Source organism: Bemisia tabaci, chromosome 1, assembly GCF_918797505.1.
Source record: "Bemisia tabaci chromosome 1, PGI_BMITA_v3".
Taxonomy (NCBI): domain Eukaryota; kingdom Metazoa; phylum Arthropoda; class Insecta; order Hemiptera; family Aleyrodidae; genus Bemisia; species Bemisia tabaci.
The window spans coordinates 54111077-54132489 of NC_092793.1; the positions used below are offsets into that span (position 1 = coordinate 54111077).

Sequence of the window (21413 nt, forward strand, 5' to 3'; positions counted from 1 at the left end):
AAAAGAAAAACGGATTTGTTCATACAATCCACTGTATGGTCTCAATGTAAAGCAATTTAAAGTATGTTTGAGGAACAAAGTTAGAAAATTTTTAAAAAATCATTTCCTTATTTTAAAACCAATGTATCAGTACATTCCATTGATCGAGTCATTTTTATTTTGTAGCTGTAGATTTTTGTAAAAATGTTAGCTCCTACAAGATGCTGTTATCTCTTTTGAAATTGTTTTGTATAAAGTGTTTCGCCAACCCAAGTAGCGTTTCTCAACGCAAAAATCGCTATATACTGCAATTTTATCATCGCCGGGATCATCAACATCTGAGCGATGATCCTCGATCTTATCGCGATAAAATCGCTCTTTCATCGCCCGACAATTTATCGCGATATTTTCGAAATAAAAATCGCGATAAATGGCGATTTATTCTCGATTTTATCGACAAAAATTGATCACGATTTTATCAAACCAAAAATTGCGATTTAATCGCAATATATCGCGATTTGGGATAATATCTTGATATATTGCCACCGATATAATTGCGATAACCAACCGATAAAATCGTTATTTATCGCGATCACTGCTACTTGGGAAATATTAGTTTGCTGTGAATTCAAAGTATCAATCTTTTTCTCCAATCGCACCATTTCTTTTTCCAAGCTGATTCCTATACCATATGTACCTGAAAAGTGAACGAGGATTCTCTGAAAATTATCCATCATTTGTTTCTGGCACATGAGAATTCTCTGTGATAATGTGCTCCAGACTCTTTTGCCTACTCTCCTTTCCGTCCTAATCTTCCCTGAAGCGAGACTGTTTCTTTTCCACTAGAGCAATTTTTTACTGAATTTTTACTAAATTATTTTCATGTGTACATATAGTTAGCACTGTTTTGAATTCCAATATATTTTCTTGTCTCATAGATTTTTTAATCTTTTTCTTTCTCACCACCACATTTTTAATATGTTTATTGTAATAAGAGTAATTTTGCCTTACATTTTCTCCTCTTCTTTTTGTGAGTATCCGGTTCAGATTTTTTCAAGAGAATTGTCTTTAAACCTATAACCCAGTGTTACTTTGGTTGGAATGTGTTGAAGACATTACAAAAATAAAAAATTACAAGTATTACCAAACTTGAAAAAAGTATGGACATTTTGCATTTTAACGGTGAAACTTTCAAATCACGTACCTCGGTTAGGGACGTCACAGACTTCCTGACCTACTTCTTCTTTTAAATGACTGAAAAACTTTGAAATGAACTGAGTGACTTTTAAACAACTGAGTGTCAATTCTTTGAAACTTCCGTGATTTCTCTTCTCTGTACGGAGAAAATTCAGAGAAAATTTCAAGGAATAATGCTAATTTATTCTCCATAAAAAAATTCAAAGAGAGTGGAGATTTTCAAACTCCACAAAGAAGATACGCGGTTTGGGAGTTTCACACCATTGATTTTTAGTCTTAAAAGCCTCATTGAATTACGTTTTTCTTTCCATTTATGCATTAAGAAAATTTTGTATTGAGATCACTTAAAAACGAAGACAAGTTTGGCATAACAAAAATAATTTGATTTATTTAACAGAAAGATATTTTCATAAAAGACAAAGCTCATGACTTCGATGGACTGATATGAAGATTAGTCAGTGCATTTGTCGAAATCATGGCATGAGAAACAAGTATAATTGTAAGTATTCGACAGCTTCGTCAAATTTACAATATTTGCGATTTTCGGGTCATTTGTTATCAAAGTTGTATTTATAAGTAGGATCATAAGCTCCCTCTTGATTTGCATCTTGTTCTACACACAATCTGGCGTGTTTTCACCAACCCTTGAGGGTCAATAGACCACATTAGAGAAACACTAGTTATGACCAATCGAGAATGCAAATGCACTAGTAATGATAAAATACTATAAAAGTATGGCACGTAGAATAGTGCTGGGTCTACACTATTCCATGGGGAAACAGAGAACAATGGACCATGGAAAAGGACTTTTCGGACAATCTTTTTGTCGCTCAGTGGGTCATAGGAAGGATCCTGTTCGTAGTAGTTTGAACAAACTGTACCACACACAACAAGTCACGGCAAAGAAGCTTTTTGATAAACTGTACAGTCGGTTACAGGTGTAAAATTCAATGACACTCCCACTTTGGGAAATACATCGGTTTCCTGCACTGGATGTGCAGCTCACTTAAAAAAAAAAAAAAACAACTGAATCCTCATAGACCCTGAAGATACGTGCGCATCTAAGAGGGGGGGGATGGCCTTGGGAGGGTGAGACCCTCCCAAAAACCAGTGTTGAATACCATTCTTTCCTGCTCAGTTCAATCACTTTTGAACACAAAATAATGGGATGAAATTCCATTTAATGATACATTTTTACATATGTATCAACCTCAATTTTAGGATAAAAAAATTCAGAGGAGGAAAGATTTCTCAAACAAAAATTTTCAAGAAAATGAGCCCATTCTCTCTTGCGTCTTGAGGCATTAAGAGAATACTGCACATGTTCAACATTATTTTGTACCATGCGATGTTGCTCTCCCTTGTCTATCTAATCAGTCTATTGTTTGAGAAGATAAGCCTCTGAAGGTTTTGAGTTTTGGGAACGTTACGGTTGTTCACTTAGTCACTATCATCATCATTATGACTTTGGTTGAGGGGCTGCCGGCTTTCAAGATCAGATCCGTAAATCACATCTTCGTCTGAGTCATTTATCATGGAAAATGCAGGATTGTCCTTTGTGATGGCTGTTTCTGGAATCAAGATACAAACATTTCCCTTGCTATTAAGGCGTACATATCTCTTATAAGTATTTATGATGGATCAGGAAAAGAATAGGTTAGTCAAGGAAAATTTTTATCCTGCATACTAATTATTAGATCTTGTCTTTTGGCAATAGCTTGCCTTAATCCTTAAATAACAATCATCTAAATGAAAGCTACATGCTTGCTCAAAAATACCATTCCAGAAATTTCCCTGATGCGCACCCTATCAAGCAGAGGCGTTTAGAGCACCTGGAACGGCTCGTACATAAAGAGCTTTATTTTAAAGCAGAAAAAATCAATACTTTAAAATACAAATACAGCATCTGCAAATAAATATACTGCAAAGGGTGTGTTACGAGAAGAAAGCTGTCAGTTTAACTTGCTTCTCTTTTCCTTCAATGAATGATATTCAACTTACCAAAAATAGTATTTTCTGAAGGCGAATATACGAATGCCATCGTGAAGAGGTAAAAATTTAAGAGTCCGTAGAGTGCCATAAATTCTACGGAGCTTTCATATGTTGTAGATAAATCAGAAATAAAATTATCTTCGACAATATCCACACCAAACCTTGAGAAGGTTATTGAAATTCCAATCGCAATAACAATCAACATGAGCATGGTCAAGAACTTTAGCCGCATATCTGAAATTTATAAAAATAAATTTAGAGATTGATTTGAATATACAAGAGGACAAAAAAATTTAAATAAAATAACAGAAAAAGCAGATGCATCTAGACTTGGGATTAACAGAATGGATTGTGACACAAAAAAAAGGTCATGCTATGGCCAGACTGAAGAATATGTTGTGAGGGGGCATGAGCTCATGCAGGATGTTGAAAACTAAGATTGTTTGCTCAGCAAAGGATCATCATTTCTGGGTCGTGGGACATACTATGACTATCAGCCCTTATGCTGAGTACCTACTTTGGTGAAAGACCAAATTAAATGTCTTTACACTTGACATTTGAAAAATATATTTTTTCAGAGGAGAAGAAAGTGTAATTTGAATTTCAACATGTCTAACACCTTCGACATTTAATTAAAATTCATGCACTCAAAACAGGTTAACACCATGTAAAAGTGGAGTTAGGCTCAGTGATGCTCAGTTTTCTGCTTAAAAAATAAAACATTAAAGTAAATCTGGCAACATCTGATGTAGTTCGGCTGATTTGTGTTAAATCCGTCCAATCGAACTACATTTTGAAAATAGGAACTAGAATTTCTCCCTGATCCGTAAAAACACTCATACGCATCCGAAAACTAATGGTACATACATCGTTTCTAAACTGTGCAAGATATTGTGGTTCCAAATTGCAAAATACAGCCTGATTGTTTTTTGGACTAAGTACTTCTAAAATTCAAGCAAAGGAATGACATGTTGAAAACAAAGCTGGTTTAGTGAAAAATTCAAAACCTAAAGAAAATTATTTTCGAGAAACAGGTTTCTTACCAAAAAATGGCATTGATCTTAGCTCACTATAAGCAGTGAGGATAAGGCAAAGTAGGTAAAAAATGTAGAGACCCATGAAAATGTAGAAAAATGACTTTAAACTCTGAAAAAGAAACCACATACTTATTAAAAATCAAAATAAAAAAAAAGCTTATACAAGAAAAACTGAATTTTGCTAAAACAGAAAGAAATAAAGACTGAGATAATTTGTTCAGGATAGATTTTGTAAAATTGAATTTTTGTAATTTTGAGATGATTAAAAATGAAACTCCTGTTCTGGATAAATTACATACCTACTTATTTCTATTGATGCTTAACTTATCTGGGGGCTAAAAAGAGAACTGGATCCTATTGTCTAATAGAATGTGCGCTTACACGCTTTTTTCCCTTTTTACAGAGGTCACTTTGGAATCATGGAGTAATGCATACTGATTTATAATTTTTGCTACTGTGAATGAAATCAAATTTGAAGTTCCATCTTTAACCATTTAAACTAGATATTAAAAGCCATTACTTTTTGACTCATTATTTTATGAAAGTAACCTTTACAATTTGCTTGCATACACATTGATCAAAATAAAACTCCTGTTCTGGATGAATTATATACCTACTTTTTTCAACTGATGCTTAATTTATCTGGGGGCTAAAAATGAGAAGTAGTATAAATAGGCCAAACTTCACAAAAAAACAAACCTCAAAATTCTGAGTGTCAAATTTATGATCATATGTAGGATCTTTCATTGCATTGACTTTTTCCCATGTAGCAAGAATGACAGCAGAGGTCCAAATTGGAGCGACAATCAGTATTTTAGGGAGATAAAAAGTGAGTAGTTTCCTTTCATTCTGGAATAAAGGAAAGTAGCAGTATGTAAGTACACAAGAGTATGGTCTTCTATTTTCTTTGGCTAAAGCCAATATGAGACCATAATCATTACAGCATAATCAATTTTGAGTTTTACATTTACCTACTGATTTCTGTACGAAGAAAAACGTATTTCCAGTTAGAAAAATAAAAATGGCTGATGATAGCTCCATAGAATCAAAATCAAAGACTCAGATAGAATATGGCATCTTTAGTTAGTGAAATAAAGAATTCCCAAGTTTTATTAAGGCCTTAAATAATACATGTGAGAAAGGATTTTATTTTTTTGTTTATATTATTCTATGCTGCCTTTCACTCACAAACTACTCCAGAGTGTGGCTGATGCATCGGCGCCAAGATGCTAAATAATCAGTATGTCTACTCATTTAATCCATGCAAAATATCCCAACTTAACACCCAACCTGGAAACAATACGCTGATGCTTTTCAAAATTTTAACACATCTTAACAATCTACCACAAAAAAAGGACTGCTCCTTAAAATAGAAATTAGTGAACTACCAGAATTGTTAAAATTCAAGAATATTTTTGGTTTAATGGGGATTGTCTTCATATTAAAAGACATTAATCGAAGACTTGAAGATTATTATAAAAACAACAAGGATATTCAGAGATTTTTGAATAGGGAACAGATCCTAGATGAGATGGACTCAAGAATTTAGTCTGATCAAAATGCACACCTGCCTTACCTGTCTTAAACCATGGTAGACGCACAACCAAAATAAGAGGAGAGCACAAAGGAACGATGCCTGATAAAGTGCGTCAAACATTCCTGGCAACCATGAATGGAATAATAGCAGCATAGGGAAAAATGGATCTAGAAAACCAGAAAGATGTTTATAATTATGCAAGCATAATTGAAGATGTCATTGCTTGGCACTTACACTTTTAAAAAATTAAAGTAGGTATGAATTAAAAAAATTAGGCAGGAAAATTGTGGAGCTGGGGTCATTTTACTTTATGGATGCAAGCATACACAACATTTTCACATAAAAATTTTCTGGTGTGTAGTGTCATTAAAGAGGACTTTATTCTAAGTGGATTGATGCAAATGAATCAAGTTTTTTTTCTTTCTTTATTTTCATTTATCTCTACGTTCTTATGGGTATCTGAGACCATGTCAAGACTTATTGGTCATGTTATGTTGGTAGAGTCAGGGGCTTGAGTGTGTAGGCGAATCTGAAATTAGAGATTTTTGGGCTCTTTGGCCTAATTTCTTACACAACCCCCCAATCTCCAAATTCGAACATAAATGACCGGAAAAAATCTTTACACAATTGGTCAATGGCATCCTGTATTACTTAACATTTGATAAGTACTTACTGTTGTACAATAGTAGAAGCGGCAAAAGCACAGAAATCCATTTTTGTTCAAAAGACCAGTCATGAATGGTGAATTTCCGTAATGTATGCGCAAACCAAACCTAAATTTAAAAAAAAAAAAAAATGAAAACAAGAAATTAAACATTTTTAACAGGCAATACTTTCTATCAATGTATTAATCCTCAAGAACAGTGAAGCATTCGATTCATTGTAGCAGGGTTACCTGCACCGCAGTGTTAATTGAGATCATTTACGGCCATTCTCAAAGAAAAAAGGGAATTTTTCATATTTGGCCAGACCAGATTGACTAATGAGTGAGCAAATACCGTCTTTAACTGAAATATGGGCAGTATCTCATTGAGGGATTTAAATTTCAATGTGAAAAGAGAGTAAAGTAATTACTTACAGCACAACAAAAAGTTCCCAACAAGTAAAACAGTCGAAACCAGAGCTCAAGTTGAGTGAAACCAGGATTATACGTTTTGAACTGGAAAATAACAATAAGAAAAAAAAGGTATGTTTAGATAACCAATCTTTTTGTTTTGACAAAATAAAATTCATAGACATTTGAAAAACTTTTTGACCTGTCTATGAGATTTTTTGCAGATTCAACTTCACGATTTCATAACACTGAGTTCATCATTCTCTCTTTTGAGTGCTGTTTAAAATTGAGGCTTCTCAAGTACAGTTCAATGTATCTTTCTTTAATTTTGAGTCCAAAGTAACAAACTAAAGAATAATGTAAAAAAATTGCGCAAACTTTTGCTTGGGGGATAATATAATACAATGATTCCATTGATTCAGTCCTGTCAACAGCCCTGATTTCTTTTCCCACACCAAACCCTCCTCAACGGAGACACTCGAAAGAAAAGCAGCGCTTCACCAAAAAATCGTGAGATGGCTGCAAAAGTTAAGAATATTGATTCCTTTCTATGAATTTGGGTGTTTCCTTGGAAATTTTAAAACCACCTAGTGCGATGTACACAAAAAAAATAATAATGAATGTTTCGAATGAAGCAAAGAAAGTATTAATTTGTGATAACGTTGGTTTACTACTTACATAAAAAACAACATCTTTGATATTGTAGCGCTGGTGAAAGTTCTCCAGATCATAAAAGAAAACAGTGACCACATACGCAGCATAATCAATAAAACCAAGATGCAGAATCGTGACTTGCTCGCAGGTTTGTTTAGAGCATTTTAAATGCCTAGTCCTGTAGGAAGAGATAAAAATTGAATCTTACTTTTAATTGGCTTTGTATGAAAATCACTACTAAATTGCTTGACAAAACTTCTATTACTGTGTCAAAATGTGTTTCCACTTTAATAATTCATTATGGTAAAATTGGTGCAATAAAAGTAGCCTATATCAGCTGCATTAAACACATACCTGTTGTGAACTGAGTGCAGCATTGCAATTTCATGTTTGTTCTCTATGCCACTCAGCAAGACACCAACTTGGAAGACTTTGTCAAAACTTTCATCTGAAAAAATGAAGAGGAGCTGAATATAATTAGTTTAAAAATACAGGGAGATCCAAAAATACTAAATATTTTCAGGACATGATTTTTGGATCAAGTCATAAATGGATGTCTGAATTAAATACATACTGGTGTCAAAGCATCTTGAATAGTAGCCGCCTCTTTGTATTAATGCAATCAAATGTTAAAACAGCACTCTAATATTTTCAATATTTACGCCAGTTTCAACAAAAACTGTCTTAAAGATAATTGAATAGCTTACTAAAAAAGGTGCTCAACTTTGAAAGGGAAGGGGGTATGCCAAAAAAGTAGAAAAAACTGAATTCAGTCAATAAATTTTCGATGAATGAAAAATGTTTTAAAAGCATTATATTCAATTCCCAAAAAGAGTCCTTTACCCAAAAATTTGAAACTTTCTAGTCCTTCAACGGTTAAAAATGAATGTTTTCAAACCTTTCGGTTGGGCACTTTCTGAAACGAACAGAGTTGGCTTCTATCTTTTTGATGTAAAATCAGGAGGGAGGGGGAAACTGAAAAGAAATGCAGCAAGGAAAACTTTATAATGAAATATCCTTTTTCCATCTCAACTTTTGACTGAAAATCAATCTGGTAAGTAAAACATAAGATACATGAAAATGAAACATGGTAAGAAACAAACAACCTAAAGGGAAGTTTTTAATAAACTTGGTAATTAACCTACTTGTATTTTTGGTTTTGAAATCTCAATAATTCTGTCACCAACTACGTAGATCTGAAATGATTTTTTAGCTGCTGCTGAAAAATGAGAGTGTGAAGAGATAATCTTACCATCTGTATTATCCGTTTGAACAACTGCAATTACCCATAACTGCTGATGGTAGGTAGACAACGTAGGGGTATGAAGCGTAAATGGACCAGTTGCAAGCAAACTGCTACTTAAATTTTGTTGCTGTAAAATCTCAGATGCTTTTTGTTCTGTTGTGGATGTTATAGGCGGTCCTGAGAGCAAAAATAAATTGAAATTGAAACTTTAATGAAAGTGGAAAAGTAATTCTTAAAAATAAACCCACTCATCAAAGTGTGCTCTAGCTTACATAATCCTTCATGAAGCTTGTCCTAGAAAATTAATTCCAAAGAGTAGGTCCTGAATTTTGTCTAAAAATTTAGAGGCACCATGAATCACAGAAGGTAGGACATTTTAATACAACCTGCCACCGTTAGCCACCGTCAATTATTCGCCAAACAACATGTTTGTTTTTAGTGAGAAATAATGCAGATTTCGATTTCCACATCGTAAGTGATGAAGGAGACCAGATTTGAAATATTCTGTGACAGATCCGTCTCTGCCCAAAAGCGACCATTTTTAATGGGTTCATTCCAAAATAAGGTTTTTGCAAGTCTGTGAGGTGACTTCAAGATGTTTCAGTAATGTCATCGTTCTTTCCATTAAATTTGCCATTGTGATCAATTACCGAGTTGCGAATCCTCGCACTTTGCAGCAGACCCATTAAATTAAAAAAAAGAGAATTTGATTCTTACCAAACTTACATCGTTTGGCAAACTTTATATATCTGATCATTCCGACTGATTGTTAATTTTTATTGACAGAGATAAAACAAATTTTCTTACCTGCCAAACCGATGAAAATAGCAAGCCCAAGACTGATGAAAAAAGCAAGGAAAACCATGCAAAACTCCCTCTTGTGCATGGAATACAGGCGCATTTGAACAGACCTATAGATACAGATTAAACATATAAAATAAGTATTAATTTTATGATACTATTAAGTGTATATAGATTATATATGTGTTGATTATATATATGTTGATTATATTTGTTGTTTTACTAGAATTGTTTCGAAATTTTTACCAGTATTCATGCCTGAGGATAAAATAAAAATAATTTTCTGGTGAGGTTCTCTTTCCTGGCATGACCCATAATTAACTCATTTAAAGAAAACGTTAAGTCTTTATGGTAGCTTCACAATTAAAATAAAAAAAAAAGCATATGCAAACCTTTCACATCTATCATGGTGATAAGCAGGGGCGATGTATCGGTTGAATTCACTGAACAAATCACTAAATTGTGACAGGACGTTCCGGATTTTCATCATGCACCCACCTGTGGGCAACTGATACGCATAGCCAAGATTTGAGGAGTCCATGTTTTAAAAATCTATAAAAGTAACAAGACATGTGATCAGTGAATATGTTAATAGAAAAGTTTCCGGGCTAAGGATGGGCAAAACACTATAAAAATTTTGCTTAGTGATATCTTACAACAACAAAATTTTTATGCCAGGATCATAAAATCAAAAGAAACAATAGTAGAGAGGAAATGTAAATGAGTAAGAAATTATTAGACTCAAAAGTCAATTTCCAGTTTAATCGAACATCAAACCAATAAATGAAAACAGACAAGAGAGGGTAGATCACTGACAAGTCATTAGTAAAACATTGGATATTATTTTCAAGCATTTTATTTACTCAGATCTCAGAAGTTCGGGGAAAAGATAAAATAATGAACATCAAAATCGGGTGATAACACCTACTGAGGATTTGAAGGGTTTTATGAATTTTTTTTGGAGAACTGAGCATCAACATGTGTTGTCCAAGAAAGCTAAATAAAGAAAATTTAAAAAGAGAGGACTCATTGCGTTTACAGCTAAACTGATTCAGACATAAAATGAGCGACAAATCTCTGGTAAAAAATCACGAAATTGAATAACAGCACAATATACCTTGATTGTTTATAATCGTCCGACTCAAAAAGCCGTCCTCAAACGCTTAGATGGTTGATTGCAGTTAGGTGAGATGTTGGTTGCGTTGTCGGTGATTGCAGGCGCCGGGATACTGATGCGCTCTCGTTCTCTCGCGCGCGAATTATTGATTTTCCGCGGCCCGTGCGCAAGAGCGCGACGTGCCTCGACGCTTCACGAATCGATAAGCGATATTTCGATAGTTGCTTGTTGGACGTTGCTGCTAGTGATATCACACATCGATATGATATCGTGATGTGATATCGCTCATCGCGAAGTATGAGTATCACAGCGCGGCATCGCGCGCCGCAACCGGTGACGTTGTAAAGGAGGCCGCATGAGGTACGTTTACATCTCGGAACGCCAAATTGTGGCCAAAAACGGGAAAAGAGCAGAATGGCAAAGATTCTTGACACTACCCCCCCCCCCCCCGGTAATTCCAAGCAAGACATCAAATTTTATTTTATTTTTTATTTCTTTATTTTTTTTTTGGAGAAAAATGAGTTTATACATGTTCCTTCCAGTGAACTCAATTAAGTTCAAAAATAGATATTAAAAATAGGTGAACTTTATTTAATTTTTAATTTTTTATCTTTTTCTTCTGATAGGTTTTCATTTTTCCGTATTTATTATTTATTTATTTATTTTTTATGTTTATTTTCTTATTTAATTCCTATAATTTTACCTATGTTTATTTATTATTTATAAAATCATTAAAAAATGTAGAGGTCCTTTACAAATAAAAATTTTAATGTATAACATTAATTAAAAAAAAAAAAAAAGCTATAATATATTTCCATATTACCTAGAACTTCTAAAATGTACTTGTACTCATTTAACTTATTTTTAAGGGGTGCCTGATAGCCTTTGATGAAATTGTAAGAAATAATCAAATACAGAGTGTCGCAGAAGACCGTACCCCCCCCCCCCCTTCCCTTTAAAATACTTCCTAATTCAGCTTGTGAAACGAAACTTGGAAAATGTTTCTAGGTCAAAAAAGACAAATTTTGACGTATTTATACTTTTTGGGGGACTACACCCCTTAAGGGGGGGGGGGGGCACATAAACTTTTTTTTCTTAAATGGCAACTCCCCTCTCTCACTTGAAAGCAGATGAAAACAGACAATTTTTCGCGGAAGTTGCCATCTTCATTTTTTTAAAATGGCAGTCAAAAAACGGCGGGAAATTGACATGCCGTAGTCTATTTCCCGATGGATTTACTTGAAACTCGTAAGTTCCAAGGTTTCTGGAGGTTCCAGTGTTTCTTGGGGTGAGAAAAATGAATCTGGAAAATTTTTTTTCAAAACAGCCACTTTTTCTCAAAATAGCTGCTTTCACAATGAAGAAAAATAGGCATTTTGGATGTTTATCAGAGGCATTGCATCAAATTGGGTATACGATGGGATTTTGGCGTGAGAAAACGAATCTATTATTAAATACAGTTATAAAACACTTGGGCTTCTTCAAAATGGCAACAAAGAGTCTAAATACCCATTTTGAGTTAAAGCACTGATGAGTTTCTCATAGGATAAATAATTATTATACTTTGTCTCAGAGTAGTCTTTGACTTTATGTTAGTCTAAAACTATCAATAAAAACTTAGGAGGGACCAGAACTTTACTACTGTCTCAGTAAAAACATGAACAATCAAAAACATGAAATAAAAAGGTAATTCTTGTTTATGTACACTTTTATACACATTTACAAGAAAATAAGTATTCTGATATAAAATGACAAGTAAAATACAAAAGGAGGCTTGAGATCCAAATTGCTAGTTTTGATGAAGGGTAGAGGACAATTTGCACTTCTGAAAGAGTTTTCGACTTTGATATTGGTGATGAGAAAATAATTACTGAAAGTTTAAGCAAGATGAATATCAAGCAGCATCAAGCTCTACTCTTTCTTTTTCCCTATATTTTACAATGTTGATAGAACATTATAAAGGAGGAAGAAATAATTTTTCCATCATTTATCCCTAGGATGTGCCTGGAAATTAGATTTGAAGAAAACATCAATTTCTTGTTTTTTTTTTTTTTTTTTTTTTTTTTTTTTTTGTAGTCAGAGGGTGGCGAGAGGTTAAAGGGCATCAAGTTGAGATACAATCGCTGCATTCACAGACGAGAGAAAAAAAGCTGTAATCTAATTTTTTAGGCTCTTCGTAAGACCCTGCAAAGTAACGAAGAAACAATTTTACGGTCCTCCAAAACACATTTTGTAAGGCTAAAGTTCATCAGCTGAATAAACCTAAATTTAAAGAAAACTTATGTAATTTGTTTAAAAAAACTTTACGTTGTTTTTGAGTCTCACTTTGACTTTTCCTTGAGTCTTACGTTCTCTTACAGTTTAAATGAAGAAAACAAGAATAAAATAATTTAACAATACGACAGATTAGTCCCAGTATTTGAGAAGACCATCCCAGCCAGCCGTCACCACTTTGCTTGGCTCGTGTGGATGCCATAGAGCGGCAATACAGACAGCATCATGAGCCTTCCATTTTTTGAATAGTTTTGTTGTTTTCCAGTCCCAAACATAGCACTTTCCATCAGCATCTCCAGATACAATGTAACTGCAACAATAACAACATAAACTTAGATTAAAAGCAATGTTCAATACTGAATGGATTTAATTTTTCGCTCAGCAGGCCTTGGCAAGGCACATGCTGCTGGCATGTTGCACGATTTGTTGAATTTTTGTTGAACTGAACAGGGCTGGTTCCCTAATAATTCCGATGATTGAGCTTTCATTCGACTTACAAAGTCCTAGGATTTTAAAATTGATTATCTCAGTCTTGTGTTAACATTTCTACAAAACTTTTTTTTTGTTTTTTTTTTTGAATAGCAGCCTTTACATAAATGTATGTTTTAACTATAAATCCTTTTACTTAATGCTCTTTTCAGTGCCTGTCTGAGCATAGAAGCAAGTAAAAGTCTGTTTTTTTTCCTTCACAGGTTAGAAAAAAGGGGGAAAAAGAGCTGAGCCATTTCTGATCAAATTAATGGGTTCATTTTCCAACTGTACCCTTTGAAAACTGTTTCAAGAAAATTCTATGGTCACGATGAAAGAAAACAAACCTCATATCTGGTGAAAAGTCAAGGTTACAGGCATATCCAGCAACCATATGCCCGGTGAATGTTTTTTTCCGATTCAGCTTGAAGCGATTCAGAGCAGAGAAAATGACTATTTTGTTGTCCATACTTTGACACGCTAACCATTTTTGATTTGGAGATAAAGTCACAGCTGGCATAGAGTGCATACTGGGATCAGCAATGTATTTCATATCAACAGGAATGTCCCTGAAATCAAATAAAAGTTTATACGGTTGGTAAGGCAGAAACGCAGGAAGCTAATGACAATGCTGTTAAATTACAGAAGCTAATAAAATGGGGGGAAAAGTTGCTCTTTTAAAGATTGGATACATTAGAGGTGTCTTGAGGGGCATGCTAAGTTCAATCCACATTTTGGATGGAGGTCTCAGCCATTTGTTTTTCTTATTATTAACTGCATAGCATAATATTTAAATCAAATATCAAAGCTTCAATGCACAACATGAGGATGTAGCTATTTAAAATGAATGGTTAAAGCCTTCACTTCCCTTCAATGGTTAAACCCTTAATCTTCAAACATTTTGTGTGCAAAAAGAAATTATAATTTCTTAAGGGTGCCGAAATAAAAAAATAAAACAGGCTTTCTCTTTTACTGGCTGACTGAAAAGTAAAAATGAGCGGTTTTGGCATCAAATCTCCACAATTTAAAGTTGCTATCTAATATTGACTTGGGAAAAATTGAGTTCATATTTTAAGGCAAAAGTTCAGAGATATAATACTGAAGTGGAGTAAGTTGTGAAAAATCTGAATACAACAGAGAAGTTTACTTAGTTCGTCATTAACCTTCATCAAACATTGAACATTTTGACAAGTGTGTATTAGATTGCAAATTAAGTTGATTGACTTTTGCAATAAAGGATAAAACATTCTATTCAAGAAAGGTTGTGATGAGAGAAAATGAATCATTACCATTCCCAAACTCGCAAACTCTTGTCATCGGAGGTTGTTACAAATCTGCGATTTTCGTCAACAAAAGTGATGGAATTTACAGCTCCAAGGTGCCGGTCGTATTCTTGGACAATTTCACCACTACGAGTGTCCCACTGAATAGGATTGAAACACATTTTACAAATTAAAAGGGAAGAGAAAATTACAATAAAAAAATTGACATCAAATAACAATCTGCCCAAGTATAATATGTACTTAACAAGTAGACCGCTAAAAATATATATAGATGGTAGGGCTGTGCAAATGGTAAATTTGTCAAAGGAAGCAAATAGTGAATAATTTTGCCAATTATTCACGGATAATGAATAATTAAAGTCAATTATTTACAACTATGAATAGTAAAACAAATAATTTAAAATGACTTTTTTAAAAGCCAATAGATGGTGAAAAAATTTCAACTCTGTTGATACTTCATTGGAATTTTTTCACCAATTGTTTAAGTTGGTAATTGTTGGTAATATGTCGGATTTATTCTTGTGATTAATTTTGTAATTTTTAAACTATAATTTCGCAGTATATCTTTTTTGGAAGTTTTTCTTTTTTATATCACTACATAAATAAATGATGAAAAATTTAAAAAAAATTAATAAAAAAAATAAATTAATAAATTAATAAAAACAAAATAAATCTGACTTACACAAATAATCTTTTTATCTGATGTTCCTGCCACAAAAAGATCTTGCTTATCATCATCTGGGTTGAACTTCACACAGTAAGCAATCTTTCTACTTGTGAATCTGGATATACACTCTCCAGTTTCAGTGTCCCATAGTTTTATGTACCTATCATATCCTGAAATTAGAGCAAATTTTTCTACAGTGAGAGAGTACATTCATTACAAAGAGGTAGCGGCCAAGAAAAAGATATGCACATTCAGTACAAGCAAAATTATCAGTGGAACAGAATGAACATACTAGAAGGAACATACAAAGAACAATTTTCTGTCCGCAAAACTACCTGACATCTCACCAGTGGGCATAACGGGCACACTTGCAGAGTCTGCAATGGGCTGGAGACCTAGACCTGGGAGGCCCTCGACCACCAGGAAACCCTATCAAAAAAAACTCCATTCTTGAGTAATGATTGATTCACACCTACATATTTTTAATTCAGTTCTCTGCAGAGTTTTAAGGGAGTTTCCTAAGTACCTATTGAAAACAATTTAATAACAAATAATAAATGAACAATAATAAACAGTAGATATAGATGATCAGATAGATTATCAGATCATCTCTATCACCCATCATACACTACTTCTTGAGTAAGCCTACACTATAGTTTGATTGGGTACTTTTCCCCCACTTTTTTGTAATTTGTCTGTAATATTTACTTTTTCAATTTCCTGAAAATATTAGATGTTTTACAAAATTCCTTAGCAAATAAAATTAAATTTTCTCAATGGTTTGCAACATTAATATTATGGCCATTATTAAAGGCATGTTCACAAATATTTGAGCCATTCCTAAAACCTGAAACTTTCATAACAAATAATCTTCATAATTCAAATCCATTTCTTTGAGTTGATCTTTCCTGAATGTGCAATGAAGGATATGGACTTACCTGCAGATAAAAATTGTGTTCCTGGATTGTTGAAACATATATCTCGAACTGCTTGCCGATGCCCATAGTATGTTCGCACACAGCGACGTTCATTGTATACCTCCCATAACTAAAACCAAAGAAAAAGTACAAGATTAGATGCCAGTCATGGACATAAATTGGTCAGTTAAACTAATTCTTTTCCAGCATCATTTAAAAGGAGTGGGTGGAATAAGCTGATAGTATTTTCTTTTCAGCGATTGCGCTTTGGAGAATACCTCACTCAGAAGTGCAAAAAATTCAAGTGCGGTTAATTCTGTGCATGGAAACAGAAAATTCAAGTTGAATTAGATACATCTCAAAATCTGCAGGTCATTCCGAGATAAGTATAGTTTGGCAACAAAATTTGTGTCGGAATAATGTACAGAAGAGCATTGTTCATTGATACGAGATTTGAGGAAAGGTACCTTTAGCTCAGCATGAGCTCAATTAATCCATAGATTTACCTTGGTATTTGATAATATTTTTTATTCAAAGAGCTTTTTCTATCGTTTGTACGTTACTTATGTGCAGAACTTAGGCACAATTCATAGGATCACAAGGGCACAGTGCTAACTTAATTTACAATGTGATAACAGCAATCCAAATGGTAAAGAGGTAGTAGTATGAAGGTAGTCACTCTGTCATCCTGCTTACAGGCATGCCAGTCATGCAGGTGGATCTATTGATTTTGTTAAAGTGCCTTTCTGATGTTCCCCCAGTGAAGCAAACAGAATTCCTCTAGGGCAACTCATTATTAAGAGATTTGAACAAGCGCTTTGTTTCCTCATGGCAAAATAATGAGAAACAACTATATCAGGCTACTCTTTACTCGGCATAAGTGATTTATAAAATCAGCTAGGAGTACTGATTGATTTTTCGAAGTTATCAACAATGGAAGGATTTATTATCTTAATTCTCATGTTCTACTGCCTAAATACTTTTTGATAGAATTCAGAGTTACCTTGACTCTACAATCCATGCTACAAGAGAGCAGTAAGTGCGCAGATTTAGGAAACCATCGAATCGCAGAAATTCCTTTAGTATGACCCTGCCACGTGTGAATGTGAGCCTTCGGCAGAAAGCATCTGTCAGGCGGAGCATCTGATCTAAGGTTAACACCGACATCTTGCGGTGGGTGCAGAAATGACCTTCCTTGATAATCCGTTGAATCTTTGACTGAAAAAATACACAGGCAACGTTACAATTTTGAAACATAGAGATACAAATTAAAGATAGAATTCAACTTGAAACTTAGTCTTGAAGTGATTTGAGCTCCTCTGATGAGTAGTGTGAAAATGTTGTATCTTAGCTTTCCAGGAATTGGTCTTAGCTTCGTTTCAAGATATTTTCCCAAGATCACATCTATGGGGGAATTACAGCTAGAGTTGAGTGGTGTAACCTGGAATTTCAAACTAAGTTTCTGAGGTCATTACCAAATGTTTTTCAAGAAGTGGGGAATTGTAAGTGAATTTTTCTGTGAGGACTTTTTAATTGTGAGCATCTGAGACGAGGAAAAATCCGTTTTTGTGATGGCTCACAATGAAGTGATCAGCGTCAGTTTTTTAGTTCCAACTACGGCTGACCCAACAGAGGAAAGTTGCCTTGAGTAGGGGCTCAAAAAGTTAGCCCTTTCAGTGCATGAGATGTGTGAAAACCAGTCTAAGTCACAAATCTAGGTGCATGGGAATGAATCTCAGGCACTGATCTAGGCACATGAGAATACTTTTCTATATGTATAAATCTAGCATTAAGGGCATAAATCTCAGACTTTTCCTTTTTGAAGAATCTTCATTCCGTTTTATTTAAGTTTCTAATAATACCACTTATGATACTGTTTACTCCACAGTTAGAGTTAAAATCAAAATTTTAACTGGCAAATTATCCTTTGAAAGAAAAACCTTACTGTGCAAAATAGTTTTTTCTTCGATGGGTTTGTCATCCGTTTGTTTCCCTCTTTTCTGTTTTTTAGCCAAGTATTCTTCTAGCTCTTCTGCTTCCTCCTGCAATTAAAAAATTAGGTGATAATAAGACTTAAAATAGACTCAAAACTAAGAATAAGAGTATAGCCTTGCTGCAATGTTGATTGTAAAAATTTCTCTTGCACTGGTACATTCATTCCCCCCCCCCCCCCTCCTTAAATAAGAAGAGTGAAGATTCAATCAAAAAACGAGTCTTTGAAATCTTCAAAATAGTAATTGAGAGTCTCATTAAATGTTAAAAAGGGTCTTGTACCTCAGTTTGTGATGCTGTGAACCTTTTGTCAGGTTTCATGATAATAATAATAAAAAAAAACCAACTGGCTACTCACGAATCCTTAAATTTTGCAAATTTTTTTGTCTCTGTAACTAGGACGCTTTTTCTCAAAGATGCATTTCAGACTTTGCCAATGCGCTCATCATGATTTTTGAGACACTTTCGACGAGTAACAACTCTAATTTTTGCTATAAAAAAAGTGTGTAACAGGCCCATTACAGGAGATTTCTTTCTTATTTTTTCCTCCATTGATTGAGTCAGTTAAAATCAGACATTTTACAACACCACAAAGGAGATACAATATCGCTTTGTTTTAATATTGATGATAAATTGCTGTTGATGATAAATCTTAATATACTACATCAAACTTAGGTGATATAAATTGAGATTGCTTGACAAAAATATGAGAGAAAAAATTGGGTTTAGTCATTGGAATAAGTGTAGCAAATACGAAATTTCATGCTGAGCACATGTGAAGTTACCTTTGCGACCGAGTTTAATAAATAAGTTTTTTTAGTTTTTGCAACAAAAATTCTGGTTCCTTACGTTTTACATTACTTCTTCTTTCTTTTAGACTTAGACCACAGCCCTGATATAGCTCCTTAAGGAGTGTTGATCATACATAACCATTCTGTGAAAAACACGTGATAACAAGCTCTAATTTGGTAAACAAATCCTTAACTACAGAGAAAAATTATTGCTTCCCCTCGACACATTCTTTCCAATTTTACCACTGACACCTCACAATGAATCAAGAATGAATAATTAAAACTTAGGCATACCTCGTTGGGCTTCATAACTCGCTTTTCATCTTTAAAGCAAGCCCAAGGGCCTAAAAATCCATCAATGTCTGAGGGATCGTCATTCTTCTCTTTTTTCCTTTTGTCTAATGGTCTCTTTTTAGTATTTTCAAACACAGTCTTCGGCTCTGTCAGGATTGCTGTATTTTGTACCATTTGTTTCCCATCATCGTTGTCTCCAGCATCAACTGTGGGATTCAATGCAAATCCTGAAGGAAAGGAAAAAAAAAAGGAATAAGAAAAACAGTCTCTAGTCATAATTATCCCTAGGAATATGAGATAACTGGTCAAGGAAAGAAAACCGAAGAAAACCTGAAAAATATGCCTACATTAATTTTATTCTTGGGCAAAACAAGACCAAAAAAACTTATTATTAAAATATTTTTCAACAAACACTAGTTTATCAGGCCTGTAAAAAGTACAAAATCATGTTACCATGGAAGGTCGTGAATACAGTAAAAATTTGTGGACATCCTTCTTGTCTTTTTTCTACATTATCAAGTCTATTTTACAAAATTTGTGTCACTTGTAAAGCCCCTCTGGTAAAAAGATCATTGAATTTGAACACATCTTTGTAAAATGATTACAAATTGCAGAGACTATTTCTCAAAATAGGAGATTAGAAAATCTATTTTTCTCTCTGGTTATAAAGTAAATTGTGCATTTTAACTTACCATAACTTGTAAAAGTCCTTCTTTGATTTTCAAACTGAAAATCACTGATATGAGCTTGTTCAACATAACCTGACAGCATGTTCTTGGGGGCTCTTTGTTGCTGGGTCAGGAATGGGTTTTCTGGCCCAACTTCAGGCGCAAATAACTCTTCATACTTTAAGTTATAGGTCATCTCTTTAGTAGTGGGATCAATGTATCTGTAAGGCTCAATTGCTTTCTGAAAAAGAAGATTGGAATGATCGAGAGATTACCTATGTCATATTATCATTATGAGAATACACGCTGACTTTAAAAGAAACCCAAAGGAATAATTAAAGGTCAATACATAACTCAAAATGGAATCTGTTTTAAACTAATAAATATTACAGAAAATCCACTGTACCTTAAGGAAGCTGTTTCAAAATTTCAGACGGGGCCAAAGATGGCATCAAAAGTTACGGTGCAAAAAATGACAAAACTTTCAGTTTTGCGGAAGAAAGTGACAGTAAAATGTGGCTGCTCTAGACGTTTGATTCTTAGAGCCAACCGCCCAAGGCGGAACATAGGCAGCAAACAGTTGGCTGTCGCGTATCAGACTACATGTAGCACACTTGCGGATAATGGGGGGGGGGGGTTCCACATTTGTAAGTAAACAATGCTTCATAATCTTTAGAGGTTGTTTGGACTGAAGAGTTGTGTTCAGAGAACAAAATAACCAATGACATTGAATCACGTAGACCGTGCATCCTGTGTTACAGAAGGCTAAACAACTTTTAAAGATTCGCATGCCGATGAGTGGTGGCACTGACCCGCGTCGTTGAGTTCGCGTGTCCCAGCTGCGCACATCTGCTCAAGCGCAGAGGCGGCTCCAGTGAATTTTTGTCGGATTGTGATTGAAAATGAAACATTGCTGTTCGGTTGTAGTATTATATGTTCTAAAACTTTTCTTCACGGAATTTTGTCTGAAAATGGACTCTAAACAAGATATTCGTGAAAAACCGAGCGCAGGAAAGAGAACTGTGTTCGGTAGAGCCTGCTGTAGGTAACGGTGTACCAAAATGAAGTCCAAGAAGAGCAAATAGTGAAATGAATGTTGTGCGTAATAGATGAGAGAATTTAAATTTACAGGTAAAAATACTGTAACTAACCGTGGGTACAACTTCAGGAGCTGCACATAGCTGCATCGATGTTGATACTGGTTCTTTGAGATGAAGAGTGGCCTCCTCAAAAATGGTTTTCGCTTTTTCCTCGACCTTTTCGGTCGACTCCTCGTCACTGTCACTTCCATACTGCAAAATATTTAACATGTTTCATTAAACAATTCTTTGATGAGAAAAGAAAAAATTAGACACAAGTTATGTCTGAACGGTCACTGCTCAAACATAACCTAAACTTTCAACACAACAATTCAACGGTTTACTCTCAAAACCTAAACAATGTTG

At 34.3% G+C, this 21413-nt stretch overlaps 2 protein-coding genes across 3 annotated transcripts; both read right to left on the reverse strand.

The window, feature by feature from the left end:
• Positions 1 to 1537: 1537 nt before the first annotated feature.
• On the reverse strand, positions 1538 to 11050 carry LOC109043198 (transmembrane protein 181). 2 transcript variants are annotated; one of them, XM_019060327.2, is made up of 13 exons: positions 10615 to 11050; positions 9890 to 10049; positions 9504 to 9607; positions 8703 to 8873; positions 7805 to 7898; positions 7475 to 7628; positions 6821 to 6901; positions 6416 to 6515; positions 5782 to 5909; positions 4905 to 5054; positions 4212 to 4314; positions 3178 to 3402; positions 1538 to 2747 (listed from the first exon to the last, which is right to left on the reverse strand). In XM_019060327.2, the coding sequence occupies exons 2-13, from the start codon at positions 10036 to 10038 to the stop codon at positions 2617 to 2619; spliced, it is 1590 nt and encodes a 529-aa protein (XP_018915872.2). In that variant the 5' UTR covers positions 10039 to 10049; positions 10615 to 11050; the 3' UTR covers positions 1538 to 2616. The 2 variants fall into 2 exon arrangements, with proteins under 2 accessions (XP_018915872.2, XP_072159597.1); XM_072303496.1 differs by lacking the exon at positions 10615 to 11050 and adding an exon at positions 10426 to 10594.
• A 1597-nt stretch (positions 11051 to 12647) lies between these two features.
• On the reverse strand, positions 12648 to 21369 carry LOC109043103 (pre-mRNA-processing factor 17). The gene is made up of 10 exons (XM_019060163.2): positions 21120 to 21369; positions 19993 to 20209; positions 19301 to 19527; positions 18169 to 18265; positions 17227 to 17441; positions 16245 to 16353; positions 15322 to 15476; positions 14646 to 14779; positions 13704 to 13925; positions 12648 to 13198 (listed from the first exon to the last, which is right to left on the reverse strand). The coding sequence occupies exons 1-10, from the start codon at positions 21276 to 21278 to the stop codon at positions 13021 to 13023; spliced, it is 1713 nt and encodes a 570-aa protein (XP_018915708.2). The 5' UTR covers positions 21279 to 21369; the 3' UTR covers positions 12648 to 13020.
• Positions 21370 to 21413: the final 44 nt, after the last annotated feature.